This window comes from Cydia strobilella, chromosome 3 (assembly GCF_947568885.1).
Source record: "Cydia strobilella chromosome 3, ilCydStro3.1, whole genome shotgun sequence".
NCBI lineage: Eukaryota > Metazoa > Arthropoda > Insecta > Lepidoptera > Tortricidae > Cydia > Cydia strobilella.
The window spans coordinates 13740889-13762193 of NC_086043.1; the positions used below are offsets into that span (position 1 = coordinate 13740889).

Here is a 21305-nt window from a genome sequence, read left to right on the forward strand (position 1 = left end):
TATTCAAACATCATTCCAGGTCCCATTAAATCCCGACACTTATAGAGCGTTTTCAGACAAGCGTTCCACCTGCTCTACCTGCACGCATAGGCTTGAGTGGCATTCATAGTTTTAAATCCCGTTATTGATATGTTTTTACTCGCACATAAAAGCACGAATGAGATGCATGAGAAAATGATGTACAAAATGAGACGTAATTGACATCATTTTGAAAGTTCCTATAATACTCTCCTCGTGTTGTAGGCGTGAGTATTATGAGTAAGGCCTTCAGCACACGAGGCGTAGGGGTGAGCGTCTCGTCAGCGTGGCGTGAGCGTCGCGTAGAACGAGAGCGCAACGAGCACGTACAAGTTCAAACAAGTCCGCACACGAAGCGTAGTCGTGGCGTAGCGTGAGATCTCTGCCGTCATGACGACCGGCGTAAGCGTGAAGAATTGTATGCAAACACAACGATCTCTCTTACCTTACGTGACGTTTGGTGCGCAGAATTACGCCTCTCGTAACACGCCACGCTGATGCGACGCTCACGCTTACGCCTCATGTGCTGAGGGCCTAACTAGTACGGAGCGATAGCAGTTGACTCGCTTATAAGCTCAGTTCGAACAATCACGCCGGAATAACTGCATAATGCGTATATGCTAAATATAGCGATTACGTACTTAAGAGCTTATGTTTAAATAAGCTTGAGGGCTTCTCTGTACAACTGGCCATGATGGATCATATACTCCGTGATTTTTATGCATAATAACCTGGAAGAATTGTATAACAAATAGGCTAATAAAATTAGCCTGTGAAAAGTTGCCTTACATGGTTTCGGGCTGTTATTCATTCTAAAGTTACTTCTTGCTTTGCTCTATATTGTAATGAGTGAATGGTGCGGTGACATGACAAATAAGTCAATAAAACAATGAAAATAATTACTAATTTAGTTACACATTTGACAGTCTGTTTTAAAATTTATACATGCCAACTCTCACCATTGCTGGCAAGTGGTACCCACTTTTAAACAAGTACCTACCTTTTAGTTAAGCGGCCAAAAAATATACAAAACCTAAAATTGTCTTTAGCATTTATTAAATCTATAGTATGTAAAAGTGAAAGAGGTGTAAAAGCTGCGGCATCGAAAAGGACACTCTCACTGACGCGGCTAGCATACTTATTCAATACCGACATCACTCATTTTATTAAGCAAATTGACAGTGACAGTTCCCGCGTCAACGCCGCAGCAGTAATGCCATAATGATGCAGCTGCAGTCGCAATCCGAATGTCACTTTAACATAACTCAAAAACGAAAGTACCTATATATTTTGAAGCCAAATATAAAAAAAGTATACATAACATAAATCAGGACATTGTCACATTTGATGTAATTATCTAACGTAATTCATCTGGCAAGCTTAAATGAGGAGCACACGAAATTCCCAGCTAGGGTTGTCGCAATGAAAATAATAAAGCCTCAGGTAATTTTGCTAATGCACGCGGTTACCCTATCTAGATCGCACTTACCCTCGGTTCCCCCGAAGGTTCGTATTAAGAGGGTCGGCATGTTGTGTTAGCCCTTCAATGGAGATGACTATTTTGGTGATTTTGACCAAGTTTTGTGTTAAGGAATGTCGACATTGGTAATTTTGATGAAGGCACGAAGCGCATCTATTAGAGTGTGTACGTTAGTTAGTTGCGACGTTTTTGGCTAACTTCTGTTACACGGCAACAATGTAGTCTTTGAACGAGCGCTTGCGTGATATAACAAAATCCATTTATTTCTTATTTAACATACCTAAAACACACATCCTTTTAACAATAACAAAAACTCCAACACAAATTACTTCTATCATCGGAATTTTACTCTATTTAAATAAGAGGGACGGTAATTTAAAAGCTTAGTTTTTGTCTATTACCATCAACTTTAGAAATATTGTAACATAGTTTATATTTAAACTCACAACCGGTATCATTACTTTTTTAAGTAGATATATGTATTGATTGATTTGAACTAACGAGTAACGCCCATTATGTCTATATCCCACACACACGATCTTGAACTTCCGTATAACGACATCAGATTTTGGATAAATGATCGACACGGTCTTAAACATCTTTTAAACTATCATTTAAGCATTTAAAATATTAAGATTGTTCTTTAAATTAACAAAAAGGCATGAAGCGAAAAATTCTTGCCTTTATTTCCCAAAAAGTTTTTACGAAATATTGATATTCTTGTCTCACTCGTTCGTAGATGGAGTGAGCGAGCTGTTAACTGGGGAGTAGGGTACGCAAGTGCTTAGGTATCTAAGGCCCTTGGTTGCACCAAGCGGCAACGTCACGTTCGCCAGATATTCGCTTGGCTATTTGTGTTCTAGTGGCTATCTGATGAACACCCGACCTTACTCGTATAATATTAATGTGGTGGCGTCTTGTCTTATCACTGGTCCAATTACTTAGGCTAGAACATTATCAATACCTATCGGTATAATTTTCTTATGCAAAATAAATGAAACTTTATCAGTTATATATTTTTATTTGGTTTTGCGGACAATATCATACATTCATTTCAGGCCACTAAGATCGGCGGTTTAAATATGTTAGTTTTGATTAGGTACAACGTATAAAACAAATAAACTAATTTTGACAAGAGAGTATTAAATTTTAAATATTTTATCCGTAAACTTAACTACTACGAGTACAAGTTGAAACAATAAGTATTCATAAAATTCAACAATTTGAAAACGTTAACAATTACAAAATTACCTTTAGCATCATAGGCCCGCCAATTTTACATCCATACAACTAATGCAATTTAATTATAGACATTGTGTTGTTAATTGTAAATATTTTACTATGCAACCTAATGCAAATTATATATTTATTGTTAAACAATACTGTATTTTCCTGCAAAGCTATTTACATACATTTTAACATTTATAAATACATACTGCAACTTCACGACTTGAATATAATTTTTCGTTATCGGTTTTATTTGAAATGACTGTCTATGCTTTTATTAAAATAACAGTCATTAATAAAATCGTGTTTTTATTTTTATGTCGTACACAAATAGATCTAGGCTTTGGTTACATGTATTCACGTATAATCATTAAGACAACCTTTAGGTACACATGCATTTTAATAGTTTCTGAAGTCCTGGGAGTTTAAGCATATTTTTCTAAGTTGATGACTGCAAAACATAAATGTTGAAACATTAAATTTCTTATTGAATATTGCATTATTGTTATATTATCATAGTATAAAATAAAAGCATTTACATTTTATCGAGTATAACAACATGATACACGTACTAGCAAACAAAGAGATCATTTTACTTGACGAAAAATAAACCCAGCCATTAAAGTTTACAGGTTTATAATCAATCAGTCACTACTATTGCATACAGTCACAACACAATCACGTAGTATTTTTTAAAACCATTATCATACTATTTCATACTTGATGAAACAGTGGGTTGATGTACAAATGTCGTTATAGACAACAGTTCTAAATAATTTATTATTACTATAACTGTACATTTAATAGCCACGTGCAAAGTACGATTGATAAAAAATAAAAATACAAAATCCAAAAGAAACGATCATACAACGCCTTAAATATTCAGTGGACCCTTAAACGCCCCAGATTCTTTATTGAAAGGGATACCTTAAAAGCGAAAAACGAGAAAATCATGTTCAAACTCTCAAGTCCAATAATCTGATGAGATATCGTACGTTTGTTTTAGTCAAGCAGCCTTAACTTTGCACATGGCTTTACGGGAGAAGTTTACCACGCGACGTAAACTAAGGTTGATATTAAAAAGGTCGCGTACGAAGTAGATCGAGTCGCTGCGCCGGGGGGCGGCCGCCCAAGGAAACCGGCGTCCTGCGTTCTCAGGCCGCCTTCCCAGCGGGAGCCTTGCAGGCTGGAGTGCACGTCGTTTGTTTCTTCCTTAACCGAGTCCACGTCATCGTCGTCACGGGACTTGTGGTGGGGTAACTCCATTTCTAACAGAGAGAAGATTATCATTTTATTTTCGTACATATACAAACGAAGCCTCAGTTTCACCACGGTGACAATTGTCACATGACAGTGACAATTCGCCGTACATTGCTGGTCTTACAAATAAATAAGTATTAACCTAGGTACTGTCGTTACTTATCGATGCAGAAATGGAAAGGAAATTGTCACAGTGGTAAATACAATACAATACGATACAAATATTCTTTATTGTTCACCAATATGAAAAGGAACATGACATACAAATTAACCACTTAAACTATGGTAGACAACAGGCGGTCTTATCGCTAAAGAGCGATCTCTTCCAGACAACCTTATTTAGGCTTATAGTCTTATTTCCATTTTAGATTACGATTTTTAAATGACCATATAATTTTAATCTCGTAGGAGGATCCGGGTTCGAATCCTGGTAAGGGCATTTACAATACAATACAATACTCTTTATTTATTTGTGTGATCATCACGAATATTTGTTTCTGAGTAATGGATGTTATCTATGTATCTAACATAATTTATCTATATATAAGTATGTTTATCGTCGCAAAGTAGGTACCCATAGTACAATGTACAATACAAGCTTTGCTTCGTTTGAGGCTAGGTCGATCTGAGTAAGATTGTTCCCAAATATTTAAATTGATTTATAAATTAGAACAGTTGACCTTTTTAGGCTTAGAACAGTTTGTATAAACAGGATAGCGTTTAGCTTGCTCCGCTGAAATAAATATTTAAAAGTGTATAGTCTAGTCAAACCTAGTTTTCACTTAAATTTTTGAAGTATTACTCAAACTAATTTTCACCAAGGCACATTGCGAAAACTAGTTTTGAATAAAAATTCTTGGTACGTTAGTAATTTTAACTAAGAGAAGTGCTAGGAAGAGGAAATGCTTAAGGTAACATATGCACTTACCTATATGTTTTGTATTAAAATGCTCTAATTCAGCATTGTTATCGGTCAAAAACTGTATGCTTAAGTCACCCTATTTACCCGTAAAAACTACATATAACTGTCGCGCCTTACCATATAACCTGATGTTGCCCTCGGCGTCCCCTATGGAGTTTTTCGAGATACACTTGTAGCCGCCGAGGTCGCTGCGGTGGATATTCTTTATAATCAGCCGCATCTGCACGCTGTACGCCGAACTGTTGATTTCGCTCATCTGGTACTTGTCGTTTGATATTATCATTTCACCTGCGAGACAAAAATACAAAAATCATTACTTTTTTCGTCTAGATCTTTATTTGGGATAAATGCAAAATTTCTATGGGCACTTGTAGTATGTCTACCTATATATTCGTATTGGCCAATATGAATAATTCATTTTCCTGTTTTAAGGCCAAATTGACGATGTAGTACTGACTATTGTTACGTTTAAAATTGACTAAAGCCGGCTGAACATGTCTGTTCTTTGTGAGCTCAGTCTTGTTTTTTTTAGACCAAAAGCATACAACCTAAAATATAAATATCAAAGATAGATATAACTCCGTAATAGATGGATACAGTCTAAGGAAAAAACGTGCCTCGTAAATCACGAAAATTTGATTCTCGATCAGATGGCGAGCTGATTAGCTTTGACCTACTCTCGTATAGAGGGCGTTGACGGTTTCGTTTGTTATTTATAATTTTAACGCATATCAGTGAAAGAACATGGGTCAAAATCATATAAAATAATTAATGCAAATAAAAAATCATTTATCCATATTTAAATACATTTTATCGTAATTTTATAAATCTTCATTTTTAGTTTTAAAGTATGTCGATAGATGGCAGTGAATTTACAGTGGTTACAATATTTACTATTTTATTATATCCTCTTTGATAAATACATATTACCGGAATACCTGTTACATAAAATTCACAGACAAAAATCCTATAACATTCATAAACTGTTCATAATATAACACAGTGGCTTAATGATAATAATTTATCCATAAATTTTACTAAGTAAAACCTCATACCTGCTATTCGTTAGCAGGTTTGGCAACAAAGAATATATAATTATTACACTCAAATCTGAAACGTAAATTATCTTATATTAGAATCTGATGAATTAAAATTTCTTGGTATTATAATCGACAGTAAATGCTCCTAGACTCATCTTTTTCAAGAAATATGTATCTAGCAAAATAAATCGTTTTGCCTATGCACTCCAGCACTCCTATCCGCTCCAGAGCCTCGGAAAAATAACAAACCAAAGGCTGCCCTAAAAATTGTTTTCCAATGGCTATACGTATATTTAATAAGTTACATTAAATATTAAAGAACTGATATAAAAAAAACTCTACTTTCATGTGTGCCTTGTGTACTGAATCAAGTAGCGACGTTTGGCTAATTAGTGGGATATTTTGCAGTAAGCATTTTAATAAATTTTACTAGCGCATCATTCTCGGAAGCTGTAAGCTTTTTGTATTTATATTAAATTACATTTACAATCGGGTCTATCGCGAATTTATTTTGTTACCTTTATTTACCGACGTTTCGACATAGGTTTCACTGGTTTCAACTGAACACTGTGATTGATTTTGTGGAGACGTTGGTAAATAAAGGTAACAAAATAAATTCGCGATGAACCCGATTGTAAATGTAATTTAATATGTGTTCAAAACGAGATTTAGTTCTTGTATTTACTTTTGATGATAAAAAACGGCATACGCTTGATCATCTAGGAAACTGTTATGAGCAAAAAATATGTTTTGTGTGATTGATTATGTTATTTTATTTTGTGTGATTCTTCTCAAAATAATAATTAGTTTTACGCGTAGTTTAGTCGTTATAATGTAAAATCAGCACCTACTTATATTAAGTTGCACCATGCCGCAGGGGAATAGTTTTTAGTTATTTATTTTAAGATTAGTTTTATTTATTTTTAGTTTTTAAGTTTTATAGGTTAGTTATTTAATTTTGTATTAATTATGTAATGTAATAATATCTCAGTTGCAAGTACATATTACATTTGGGTTTAACCTGTCTTTGTTGTCTTTATTTGGCGGTTGACTCTGCTATCTGTGACTGGCTTCGCTCACTTTTGTTTTATGTAACTTGAACGTACAGTGCTCATTTTAGTTGGTTGGTGCATGTGTATATTGTCCTTTTTGTTCGCAGGCTACGAGCTGCTTACTTTTAGTTGATGCTGGCAAATATGTGCCAACCACCCAGAAGTCAGGATTTCTAATAGGAGTAACAGGATATTAGCAGATGCAAACCCTTAGTGAGCGATGTGTAGTGATCGATAACAACGTTTTAATTTCATGGCAGTGTGGTCGAGTTAAGGAGGAAAGTAACAATTTTAAAGGAGACGGTTAATTAAGGTTCATATAAAGGTTATTAACCTTAATTAATAATGGCAGCTGAATTTTACTTTACAGATTCCTTTAACTCATTAACGCTGCCATGAAATAAAACGTTGTTACCGATCACTAGCAATATGGTGTATTATTTCTATTTTCTATGTATATATAAGTAATACTGACTTTATTACCAAGCCCATGAATATTTATGAATATACTCTACTAATGCTTACACGACACGTACTTTAATTGTAAGTGGTTGTAAACTAAGTATGATACTTAATACTGATAACACGAATGATGGTCCTTAAGTTGTTTGCTACTCTGCCGGCTCTACTCATGCGACTGCAATATTATTATGAAAACGGAAAAAGTTATGTTTTGGAATGTGTTTATTTTTGCAGTTTTGAATAAAATATAATCGAGAACATCTACGCTGTTAAGTGACAATTTGTAAAATCTATTGCAAAGTCATTAAATTCCACCCATGGTCGATTAAGGGATTTGATATTAGTATGTACCTGTTCATTGGCAGTTTTATGGAGATGTTCTCCCAGCCTGGAGCAAATTAATAGTTAATTATAATGGTATTTAACTTAATTAAACAATCATTATTGTTATTAATATGTGTTAGCTACATAGCTTGCCCACGTATTGAATACATATCCATTATTATAGATAGCACCCACTCGCTTTCAGACTAATTTATATTCCGACGCTTCCGACCATTGTCCCCCGGTATCGAATTGAAATATGTTGTTTCGCATAAACGAATAATATGCGTATTTCCAGAGTGTGGGTGGCATTGGATAGTTTGGTTCAATTTAACATAAACAATAGGGTAGTTTTATATACCAAAAAAATTATGAAAGTATATTATTTATGAAAATAAGAAATACGAGTTTAACACTATTTTGTTATAAAAACGTGAGATTTATTTTTTAATAAAAAAATTAAAATCGTAGTTTTATTATCTGCATGTCACGTGACCGTTGCAATTAACATTTGACGTTTCTTTGATACATGATGACGTCACAAAGTCACACGAATGGCGGCTGCCGTTTAGGCGCGAAAATGTATCGATTAAATAAATAATTGAAATCTTTGCATATCATAATAATATAGGGATGCTATTTTTATTTGATGAAAATTCGCCAAATTTTATTTCCATGAAATAAAAATACCAGTTGGCTATCAAAACTATACGAACATTTATAAATATATTTGGAATAGCCTATTATCAAAGTAATTGGTAATAGCTAATAGCTGTTTTGAGCTTAAAATATTATTTCAGAAAATTTGAGGATCGCGTCCATTTGCTCCACGACCCTCACGTGACACAAAAATCATGAGACATTTCTGACTTGTGGATGTGGATGTGATTAAATGTTATAAAACAAAAACTAGCACAGGCATAACTTGTCGAATGTTTTTGGCTGTATTTTTTTATGTCAAGGTTATACCAAAGAATGATAAAGTAATTACACTGTCTAATTTCTGTAAAGTCACCCAATTCGACAGATGAGGGTAGAAATTATTAAGGGACTTCAGAAGACAAGTTGCTGTAATATTTAAGTACCCTCACTACCACCTATACCTATACGATACGATAATACCTGATAGTACTGTGTTGTCAACAAATGTTTTGAGTAAATAGGTACCTAGAAATCCTATGAAAACACGTTTTTCGCGACAATATGTTAAAACGTCTAAAGGGTAAGTTGGGCTTGAGCGATTCGGCTGAATTTTCATCTGTACCTACATTATTACCTCGACCGAAGGCCACGTAGCTTTCTACTCGTTCTATATTAAAAATTGCTTGCATTCTTCTTGCTCCGCTTTATTTTGCGGTGGAGTTTTATTTTTTTAATTCCAAACATAGCTCTTCGCCTACCAAAGATATTAATTGAAATTTTTGATACTTTTTTGCAGTAATATTTTCAGTTAAATTAGACACAGTCCAGTTCTCCTTTGTTTAGTTTCTTAAACAGTTATTAAAAATGTATGTTCATAGTCAGACCGTTATTGCATAGATATCTTATCTTAATATTTGCCTTCTGTATTCATTCTATAGCCTTAAACTCCGCGGATCTAAATTGCTACATGATTGATAAATCATTTGATACTTTTGTGAAGTTTATTCAATTGAAGAGACTGTCTAAAGATATAAATTGAAGTAACTTATTCCTTCTATAAAAAACACGGCCTATCAAAAAGCTGTGAAACAGTCAAGATTGCAACACTTATTACAAGAACTTTAAGAACTCATGGAAGCTTACTGGAATTGGAAAAGTCACTGCAAAACATAAACTATGATATCCTTGGTACTAGCACAGATTATATAATAGTTCTTACGAACAGATACTTATCTCTCAAAGAAAACGCAAATACCTACCGTTTTGATACCTACACAAAAATACAATGGAGTGACCTTCAACGCGCCGCTCCCCGCACCGCGCGCGCCGGCACAACGCTAGGGTTGCCGACGCTTCTTTCAAATACTTAGGTGTCTTAGGTAGATATCTAGCTATAAATGTGTCGTAAAAAACATTACCTACATCTTTAAAATAATTTAATAGTACCTACGAAGCTTGTAACTATCGTGAAAATAATAACAGTAGGTGTAAGTACCTATATTGAGAATGTCTACTTACTTTTCCTCACCCGTCGAAAGAGGAAAAAACTATACTTTTTATTTGTTTTGTTGTTTCTGCATCCATCCACACTACAAGCTGTGTTATTTGTTCGTGACAAAGACATTTCTTTAGTATAGCGCGCGGTGACGTGCGTGCGTGAGCGCGTGTGGCAACCAACTGGCTAGCTTGAGTCCCGCCGACGGGAAACGAGTCGTAGGTATAAATCCGAGCTCGCGCGGAGAGTTCCATAGGCCTGGTACTAGCGAGATGAGAAGATAAGGCGAGAAAATTATTAGAAATAGTGAACCTCAAATTACCAGGCTAGCTAAGCAAAACCATGGTCAATAATGCAAGTTTATGCGCCGACTGAACAAGCTAAAAAATGATATTGAAGCATTCTACAATAACTTATCCGACAATGTGCGAAAATACTCCTCCAACAACCTTATCGTTATGGGAGATTTTAATGCCCAGCTTGGTGCCCGACAGGCAGGAGAAACGTCTATAATGGGTAACTATGGATATGGAAAGAGGAGTGAAAATGGTCAAAAACTAATTGATTTTCTACATCTAAACAACCTAACATTGCTCAATTCAGTCTTCAAGAAAAATCTCGAAACTTAATGGACTTGGATTTCTCCAGACGTTAAATATACAAACCGGCCAAGTGCGAGTCGGACTCGCGCACGAAGGGTTCCGTACCATTACGGAAAAAATCAGCAAAAAAATCACGTTTGTTGTATGGGAGCCCTATTTAAATATTTATATTATTCTGTTTTTAGTATTTGTTGTTGTAGCGGTAACAAAAATACATCATCTGTGAAAATTTCAACTGTCTATATATCACGGTTCATGAGATACAGCCTGGTGACTGACAGACAGACGGATAGACGGACAGATGGACGGACAGACGGACAGACGGACAGCGGAGTCTTAGTAATAGGGTCCCGTTTTTACCCTTTGAGTACGGAACCCTAAAAATGAGATAGATTTCATTACAAACAGAATTAAATATTTTAGTGACACAGAGGTAATACAAAATTTAAACTTTAACACCAACCACCGTATGGTACGATGTCGAGTAAGGACACACCCGCCAAAAAGGTCCCGAAAAGACTTGACGAACCCCACAGCCACAACATATGAACAATATACCAATAATATAGACTCCTTCTATCAAATCCCTGTAAGAAAAAATACTCAAATGCAAACGTACTAGATAAATATGATTATTTAATCAAGAACTTAACGCAAATGACAAAAAATATTGTTCACAAAGATACAAAAAAGTTTAGCGACGAAATCGAGGAGCTACTTTAAGCAAGAAAACAATTAATATCAGACAAAATCAACATTAAACAAAACCAAAGAAAAATAACTCACCTCAGTAACCTAATAAGGGAAAACATTTAGAAAAGACAGGAAAATAAGAAGATTAAATAAGAAGAAGAGATCCAAAAAACCTGGTGGATAAAATATTAAGGAATTATGCGAAACTGGAAAATAATGGGTTCCTAGACTAAAATAGAACCACTCTAAGCAAGTTAGAAAACGCAACAAAATTCAAGCTACTATAAAGCCCGCTACTCCAGCAATGATGTTTATCAAGAAACAAATACTATCACTAAAAATTCTACCGCTAACGAATATGCGCCAACTATATTAACATTGTACAAGCGGTAGAACACACACAAGGAGGCAAAGTCTCTCCTTAGACTCAAAGGTTAAGGCAGCAAGGAGTAGAAGAACCCTATATCAATATTATCAAAAACATCTATGGCAAGAGTACAGGCCGAATAAAACTGCAATCTCAAGGCGACTCTTTCCTATAAATAGAGGTGAGAGGCAGGGAGATCCCTTGTCTCCTAAACTGTTGAATGCAGTGCTTGAGAGCATATTCAGAAAACTAGACTGGTTTGATAGTGGCTTCAAGATAGATGGTAAACGACTAAACCATCTGAGATTTGCTGATGATATCATACTACTTGAGGAAGACCCTATGAAATTACAAGGCATGGTACAAACCCTGGCAACCAAAAACAAGGAAGTGGGCCTTCAATTAAATGCGAGTAAGACAAAAATGATGATTAACACCAAAGTCATCGTAATAACAATGGATGGCACCAGTTTTGAATATGTAAGCGAATATCTTTACTTGAGACAAATCATCTTTGTTGATATTATGATGTCCAAGAAAATAAATAAAATAATAGCGAGCGAGTGGAAAAAATATTGGTCACTTGAAGAAATTATGAAGAGCAAAGATTTAAGCAATCAATCAAAAGTCAAAGAACAATGGAGCGTAATATGTTAGGAATAAAACTATCAGATAAGATCAGGAATTAAGAAATAAGAAAGAAAACAACGATTACAGACATACTTGCTCGCATTGACCATCTAAAGTGGGGATGGACAGGCCACATGCTACGCTGCCCAATAGAAAAATGGAGCAAACAGATTACTTACTCTATGGTACCCTAGAGGCTGTACTAGAAAGCAAGCACATCTAATTACAAGATGGAAAGCTGACATTCGTCTGACTCTGGGGCAATACTAGATGAAGGTTGCTGCAGACAGAGCCCAATGGAGACAGTTGGAGGAGGCCTATGCCTTACGGCACACCGAACTGAGAGATGTTATAATTATAAAATATTCAATTATTATTTATATTCTTCGGAATAAATGGCTTATATTATAGCTTATTCCATGTAGGCATAAAAAATGATGATAGGTATATTAGCTTTTAATATGTGTCCTACTTGTGATAAACAGTATCATATTTCATAGTACAATTAATGACTGCAAATTTTGGGTGATATTAATAACATTCAAAGTCCCACACAAAGTTAATAAATCTCAGTACAAAAGCTATTAACAGCCTTTAAAGTACATTCCGTTTAAAACGACAACAAAAAATTATCGGAGGCTGTGGCCGGACAGAGGGACACACCCATTCCATGTCCGCGCGGTCGCCCCGTCGCTTGTCAGTCCTGTATTACCTAATTTAATTTGTTCTCGCCACAATTTATAGCCGCAGAAGAGCGGGGCCTCCGCTGGTTAGTAATGTCTGCCAGCGTTTTATGTTGCGCGTCTGATTGAAACAGTTATGTTTACGTCCTATTTTCAGATCATTCAGATCATTTACTCTCTTGACAAACAAATCAACCATTGAACAACATACTTGGACAAAATAACTGTTGTGAAATATTTCAGAGAAAGTGTTGATGTTTATTTTCCGTTGTAGACCAGAGATTGTCTTTCTCGAGTTTCTCGGATATGTATTCGATCCATACCTAATATAGATCGAATTCATATCCTATAATTGAAATTAAGATACGCCTGTTTGCCTTGCAATTAGGACCAATTGCCTCCCAATAATAACCTTACTGGCACGAGACTACGAGAGGTATTCCAATGTCCTAACTACAGTTAATGGGCAATACGAGGAGCATACCTACTACTACTACTACTAAGTTTTAAAAATGGAGAAAACTAGTATTGTTAGGCCAGGATTACACTTAAGTTTTACTTACGTAAGTAGGGACAAAGCTATTTGCTAGAATGAGATAACGATATTCATATATCTGTAGTATAGCTGTGTCCCTACTTACGTAAGTAAAACTTACAAGTGTAATCCTGGCCTTACTGTCATATTTCACAACTAGAATTCATTATAAAAATATAACTTAAGCCTATTGTAAATCGCTCATAATTTAAATCGTATAAAATTATGACCCGAATTTTTTTTCGGGTCAATATTGGAATAAAGATTCACATACAATTTTCAAATTGCCAGTAACCCTAAATTACGAATGACAACCGAATGACTTACTTGTATACATCAAAAAAACATAGTTATATTTTCATAAACTGGAGGCATATAGGTTCCGGTGTTACCTTATCATGAATTCATGACATAATAATCGTCTATCCAACCTAACGTCCTGGCCACGGCATTGCGCGACTGGCTTCGGCTAAGGCGACAACCATAGGTTGGAGCGAGATACAGCGATCGGACCTTTCGTTCCCACCTATGGTTTTCGCCATATGGTTCGCCACCTATAGTCATACTTGTTATGAACAAAATGCTGCACTTCATGATAAAAGCAAGCCGCTTTGCACAGTGATAGTAGGGACCAAACTGAGCGATTTGACCCGCAGCAGCGGCAGTTTCACCCCTTAGGAACAGAGATGGCGCCACTTCTTTAAAATAATTTCAAAAAATTCTACAAACGAAACCAATGAACCGATTTAAATATTTAATATCTCAAATGAAAGCTGATTATATACATTACATTAAAAATATACATAAAAAATATATACTGAATACTTTTGACAAAAAACGGCATCTTAAGTTTTTTTTTTCTCCATTGATAGTTTTTACTTGATTTCTCAAAAAAAAATGTATGGAACATGAATAGTTTAATGCATGTATATATTACTGAATAAATAACAAGTATTATAAAAAAAACCCGACACCGATACCTCTCATACTTCACGAAATATCAATGTTTGAATGTGAGTGTAAATTTCTTAAAAATATATTTCAAAAAATTCTACAAGCTAAACTACTTGACCGATTTCAATGCTTAATATCTAAAATAAAAGCTCATTATATACATTACTTATAAAAAAATACTCAAAAAACATATACTGAATACTTTTGGCAAAAAACGGCATCTTAAGTTTTTTTTTCTTACTCGATTGATAGTTTTTACTTGATTTCTTAAATAAAATATATGGAACATGAATAGTTTAATACATGTATATATTACTGAATAAATAACAAGTATTATAAAAAAAACCCGACACCGATACCTTTTATTCTTCACGAAATATTTAAGTTCAATTATGCACGCTCTTACAAATAAATTTATTTGAAATAAATCTTCAACCGCAGTAAGTGCACTGATTTTAATATGAAATGTGTCATATGAAAAGAAATCACCCAATTTAGTTTAATAAATAAAAAATAAATAAAACCTGAATAAAGTTTTTTCCTGGTGCTGAATTACAAAAGAAAATATAACAAAATAGAAATTATTTTTATTTAAAGTGACTACATTCGTAAACAAAAAACTTAAATGTCCTCTTCGGGTTCACCGGTAGATGTAGAACTGAAAAAGAAAAGTCGTTTTGAAGGACTCGTACCATTCCAATACTACAAAATCACCGATCATACAACTGGTTGCTGTAGATTACTGTTGAATTATTTTTGTGCCTAGCTGATTACCATTAAACCTATAATTTTGTGCCAAACCTATAATCAGTGGTCAGCAACTCAGCATGCAAAATATAACCCTGGATTGAAAATTACATTAACTTAATTTTGATTTGTACAGCCACCTTTGCATGATTTACACTGGGCTGTGCATGGTAAGCTGACGCGACGACAGTCGACACCCACAACGCATAGTTTCGCAGCCAGATTGGGAGCCACAATGGTCCAAGAGGCTTAATTGCGACCAAATCGCTGTAACTGCAGACAATTCTGCAGTGCAACTCTCTTTTTCCTTAGTCCATCCCTAAGAAGATGTACATGGTATGGAAGCTTCTGGTTCCAGAGGAGCGTTTCCCCATATATGGCCCGCTTGGTAAGCTGCTCGAAGTGCATGTTTATAGAGAGCAGCTGATGTAGGTGACAGGCTTGTAACAAGCTTGTTTTTTGAAATTGTAACTATAGCAAAACAATAACACAAATCTAGGGTTACTTTATAGTAAAATTAAAATATGTAGGGACACACCTGACAACTGACAAAATCAAAAACTTAAAAGTTGACGTACTCCTATTTTCCCGTCTTTTTATAGTGGCCAGAGAAAGGCAGCTTGATCTGAACGAATTCTTCCAGTACGAAAACTAAATTTGTCCACGTTCGTTGTCAGTCAATGGAGGGCTTCGTTCAGGAAACAAATCTCTCGGCCAATTTCAAAGCAGATGATTTGGCTGAGAAATTGGAACTTGCCTACCCTGCCACCTACATCATGCACTTCGAGCAGATTACCAAGCGGGCCATATATGGGGAAACGCTCTGAAACCAAAAGTTTCCATACCATGTCCATCTTCTTGGGGATGGACTAAGGAAAAAGAGAGTTGGACTCCAGAATCGCGGCAGTTACAGCGATTTGGTCGCAATTAAGCCTCTTGGACCATTGTGGCTGTAAATCTGGCTGCGAAACTATGCGTTATGGGTGTCATCGCGTCAGCCATGTACAGCCCAGTGTAAATCATGCAAAGGTGGCTGTACAAATCAAAAGTAAGTTAATGTAGTTCTCAATCCAGGGTTATTTTGCATGCTGACCACTGATTATAGGTCTGGCACAAAATTATAGGTTTAATGGTAATCAGCTAGGCACAAATATAATTCAACAGTAATCTACAGCAATCAGTTCATGTAATGATCGGTGATTTTGTAGTATTGAAATGGTACGAGTGCTTCAAAACGACCTTTCTTTTTCAGTTCTACATCTACCGACGAGGACATTTAAGTTTTTTGTTTACAAATGTAGTCACTTTAAATAAAAATAATCTCTATTTTGTTATATTTTTTTGTAATTCAGCACCAGGAAAAAACTTTATTCAGTTTTAATTTATTTATTTTTTATTTATTAAAATAAATTGGGTGATTTCTTTTCATATGACACATTTCATATTAAAATCAGTGCACTTACTGCAGTTGAAGATTTCTTTTAAATAATTTTTTATTATTATTATCAACTGATCGGCGATTGGCCCTAGTCACACCTGATGGAAAGTGAAGACAGGGCCTAAGATGGAGCTCACCGGTTCAGTAACAGCCTATTCACTTTTGTTTTAAAGAGACCGAGGTCATATTGATCAGGGAATACAGATGGTGGGAGCGCATTCCATTCCTTAGCCGTCCGTACCAAAAAGGAGGAGGCAAAACGTTTCGTCCAAACGAATGGAATGTGGACCACGAACGGGTGCATTCGCTCCCCGCGCCTGGATGTCCGATGATAGAAAGGGAAAGGTGGGATTAGGTCGTGTCATTCCTGTGCGCACTCCCCGAAATGTATCCGATAGAACACCGATAGGCAAGCGACTCGACAGCGATGCTCAAGGCTCTATATCCTTGACTTGACAGATGGGTCATCGCCAAAGAGTCTATGAGCCCGGCGCTCTATTGAGTCCAGGGCCGCCAGCTGATATTGGGCAGAACCGTCCCATAGGTGGGAGCAGTATTCCATGCACGGGCGTACCTGTGCTTGGTATAGGGAGAGAAGCTGACTCGGCGTGAAATACCGCTTCACCTTAAATAGGACACCAAGTTTTTTGGCAGCAGTTTTAGCCCTAGACTCAATAGTCGACCCGAAGTTTGAGTGATTTATTTGTAAGAGCGTGCATAATTGAACTTAAATATTTCGTGAAGAATAAAAGGTATCGGTGTCGGGTTTTTTTTATAATACTTGTTATTTATTCAGTAATATATACATGTATTAAACTATTCATGTTCCATAATTTTTTTTAAGAAATCAAGTAAAAACTATCAATTGAGTAAGAAAAAAAAAACTTAAGATGCCGTTTTTTGCCAAAAGTATTCAGTATATGTTTTTTGAGTATTTTTTTATAAGTAATGTATATTATGAGCTTTTATTTTAGATATTAAACATTGAAATCGGTCAAATAGTTTAGCTTGTAGAATTTTTTGAAATATATTTTGAAGAAATTTACACTCACATTCAAACCTTCATATTTCGTGAAGTATGAGAGGTATCGGTGTCGAGTTTTTTGTATAATACTTGTTGTTTATTCAGTAATATGCACATGTATTAAACTATTCATGTTCCATACATTTTTTTTAAGAGATCAAGTAAAAACTATCAATCGAGTAAAAAAAAAAAAACTTAAGATGCCGTTTTTTGTCAAAAGTATTCAGTATATATTTTTTTAGTATTTTTTAAAAAGTAACGTATATATTAAGCTTTCATTTGAGATATTAAACATTTAAATCGGTTCATTGATTTAGCTTGTAGAATTTTTTGAAATATTTTTTAAAGAAGTGGCGCCATCTCTGTTCCTAAGGGGTGAAACTTGCGCTGCTGCGGGTCAAATCACTCAGTTTGGTCCCTTCTATCACTGTGCAAAGCGGCTTGCTTTTATCATGAAGTGCAGCATCCGGGCAAAAAATGGCCATAACAAGTATGAATACTATGGTTTTCGAATGTCGTGGCGGACGTAAAGATTTGACACGTTATATTGCTCGCAATTTATCACGTACCCAACATACCTTGACTCTTCATTACGCAGATTCGTTACGATATAGCAAGCCGTAGCTGTAGCTTGTTACCCCCTTATTCATAAAACTTTAAGGGCCAGATTTAGTTAAATTATATTTTATCCCTTTTTACAAATACGTAAGTCAAAATTTCAAATAAATACAAACGATTCATAGCTAATTCAGGCCAAACGCGTTTATGAATAACACCATTAATCTCTGTATACCCATAGCAATGTACTTATGAGCGGCAAAGGAAAAGTTTGCACGTGCCTCGTGCGTACTATCAGAACTGGGTGCCTAGCCAAGGTGACAATCGCTTGCGCTACGATCACGAAACGCTTTGCGTCTCTCTGTCACTCTTCCATATTACTTAGTGCGATAGTTACAGTTGCGTTTCGTTCGCTACGGAGCGTAAACGATTGGCTTGTTGGCTACGCACCCTGACCACGGAGCTGTTCTTAACAGGATACGGCCTTATACCACATTAATATCTCATGTATTTTATTGCTATTAGTTTGAATTGAAAACTTTATGAATACCCGATGCAAGCAACTGTTGCAGGCGAAGTGCTAACTTGTAATCCGCGTCGGAAGTTATTGCTTAATCGGTTCTCCCTATTCGAGCCGAAACTATTTTAAGTGATATTTAACACTACGGATATTAAATTTTGTTTTTAGGGTTCCGTACCTCAAAAGGAAAAAGCGGAGCCCTTATAGGATCACTCGTGCGTCTGTCTGCCCGTCTGTCCGTCTGTCACAGCCTATTTTCTCCGAGACTACACTACTGGATCAATTAACTTAAAATTTGGTACACATACGAGTATATAAGTCTGTGACCCAAAGACGGGTAAATCTGAAAATTTAAAAACACAGGTTTGAAAACTATATCTTGTTATATATCAAACGAAAGGGCTCATAGTGAGAATCTCAAATATATTTTTTTTAGAATTTTAGATTAGGATAAAAGTTTAGAAGTAATTCAAGAAAATAGACAAAAAAATACCATTTTCCCCCCTCTATCTCCGAAAATACTGGGTCTAAAATTTTGAAAAGCATACACAAAATGGTTCTTTGCCTAAAGATGACAGGAAAACCTATAAGAAATCTAGTCAATTGTGAGCCGGATTTAAGAACAAAAATGCGGTTAGGCTTTTTTGGGGACACAGCAGCAATGGTTTAAGTGAAATGTGGTGTAAACAGCTATTGCGAAGGCCCTAGGTCGATATCCGCATAAGGCCGAAGGTCCGAAGCGTTCCGAAGAGGCGTGCCTATTCGCGGCCGCGGCCGAAGGTCGAGATGCGGGAGGTTACTGCTCAGACAAAGAATATAGTACAAGTGTTTGAATTCAATGTCCGAAGGCCAAGCCCCGCGTAGAGCCCAAGGCCCGCAGCGCCTACCTACTACTACTGCGCTACTAGCGCGACGACCTGTGGATGCTTCCTGAGAATTGTGCAAGTATCTTAAATTTAAAAGCCGAAGGCCAAGCACCGCGTGGGGCCGAAGGCCAGACGCATCCGAGAGAGGCGTGCCTTTAAGATCAAGCGTGAGTCGGACTGAACACAAAAAATGCGACTAGGCTGTATCTGGCACACAACCGCAATGGTACTTGTAAGTACGTACTATTCATTGAATAGGTACCTACTTGTAGGTACTATTGTTACGTGTTTGATCACCTAATTCATGCAGCTCTCTCTTCGGCCTTCGCTATTAAAATACTTGTGGAAGTTTTTGGAAGCGCGAACCCGTCGGACGCACCGAGCTTTTAGCCCTACGCGGAGCTCGGCCTTCGGTCGAGAAACAGAAAACAAATCTTAATTAATCTTTAATCTTAATAAATACTTTCCATGAATTTTTTTTTCAAAATTATCAATTGAGACATTAGTAAGTTTTTTCAGAAACTTATCAATCTTATCATCTACGATATAGGTACGCCTTTTTGCTTGTATTATGCCACTTTGTATTGTATGAAGGCACGGGACCTATGCGTGATTATGTTATGTTGATATTATGCGTGGTCCAACACGCATTAGCCAGTTTTTTATTTCCTTGGAAATTCAATTCTACATAAAATAATTGACATTTGCAAAACGATCGTTTCAATTAATATAGTTGTCAGGCAATAAACAAAAGAGGGCGGCACCGGCGCCGGGCGGACAGAGGTGTCAGTTGCACCGTTCGGCCACAGATTTGTGGTCAATTCACAAACACGGCCGGCCTCATCTTGCTTGTGATCTAGACATCTTTGGCAATACGATGGTAATTAATGGCTTCGCTGAACCAGCGTACTATTTGACGCTACAGTTTTAAGCAAACAGTTTTTATTTAACGACTTCAAAAAAGGAGATTATCGACCCTTTGCTATTTCCCAAGTAATTGAGACAAAGGGATTTTTTCCTCTAAAGGAGCAATATATGTTCCCCGATTACTCCCAACATTACTATACTGATTAGGAAAATTATGATTTTGTTTGAAAGAGTGTTCCATTGTCATCAAATCTGATGGTGAGATTCTATAAAAAAACCGGCCAAGTGCGAGTCGGACTCGCGCACCGAGGGTTCCGTACATTACATAATTTTAACAATGTATTTTGTATGTGAAACGTGAGTGAAAGGTAAATTGTGGTTTACGATTTATGACGTATTAAAAAAACTACTTACTAGATCTCGTTCAAACCAATTTTCGGTGGAAGTTTGCATGGTAATGTACATCATATATTTTGTTCAGTTTTATCATTCTCTGATTTTAGAAGTTGCACGGGGGGGACATTTTACCACTTTGGAAGTGTCTCTCGCGCAAACTATTCAGTTTAGAAAAAAATGATAATAAAAACCTCAATATCATTTTTGAAGACCTATCCATTATACCCCACACGTATGGGTTTAATGAAAAAAAAAATTTTTTGAGTTTCAGTTCCAATAATGGGGAACCTCCAAAATTTTTTTTTTTTTTTCTCTTTTTGTGTGAAAATCTTAATGCGGTTCACAGAATTCATCTACTTACCAAGTTTCAACATTATAGTTCTTATAGTTTCAGAGAAAAGTGGCTGTGACATACGGACGGACAGACAGACAGACAGACATGACGAATCTATAAGGGTTCCGTTTTTTGCCATTTGGCTACGGAACCCTAAAAATGAGGGAAC

General features: G+C 36.0%; 1 protein-coding gene across 2 annotated transcripts in view; it reads right to left on the bottom strand.

Annotated features, from left to right (window-relative positions):
* Positions 1-2505: 2505 nt before the first annotated feature.
* LOC134755911 (lachesin-like) overlaps positions 2506-21305 on the bottom strand; it is a 135410-nt gene continuing 116610 nt past the window's right edge. For both annotated transcript variants that reach the window (XM_063692592.1, XM_063692591.1), the window contains exons 8-9: positions 5025-5195; positions 2506-3993 (exon numbers count right to left, since the gene is read on the bottom strand). In XM_063692592.1, the coding sequence (XP_063548662.1) occupies positions 3773-3993; positions 5025-5195 (392 nt within the window). In that variant the 3' untranslated portion in view covers positions 2506-3772. The remainder of the gene's footprint in view (positions 3994-5024; positions 5196-21305) is intronic.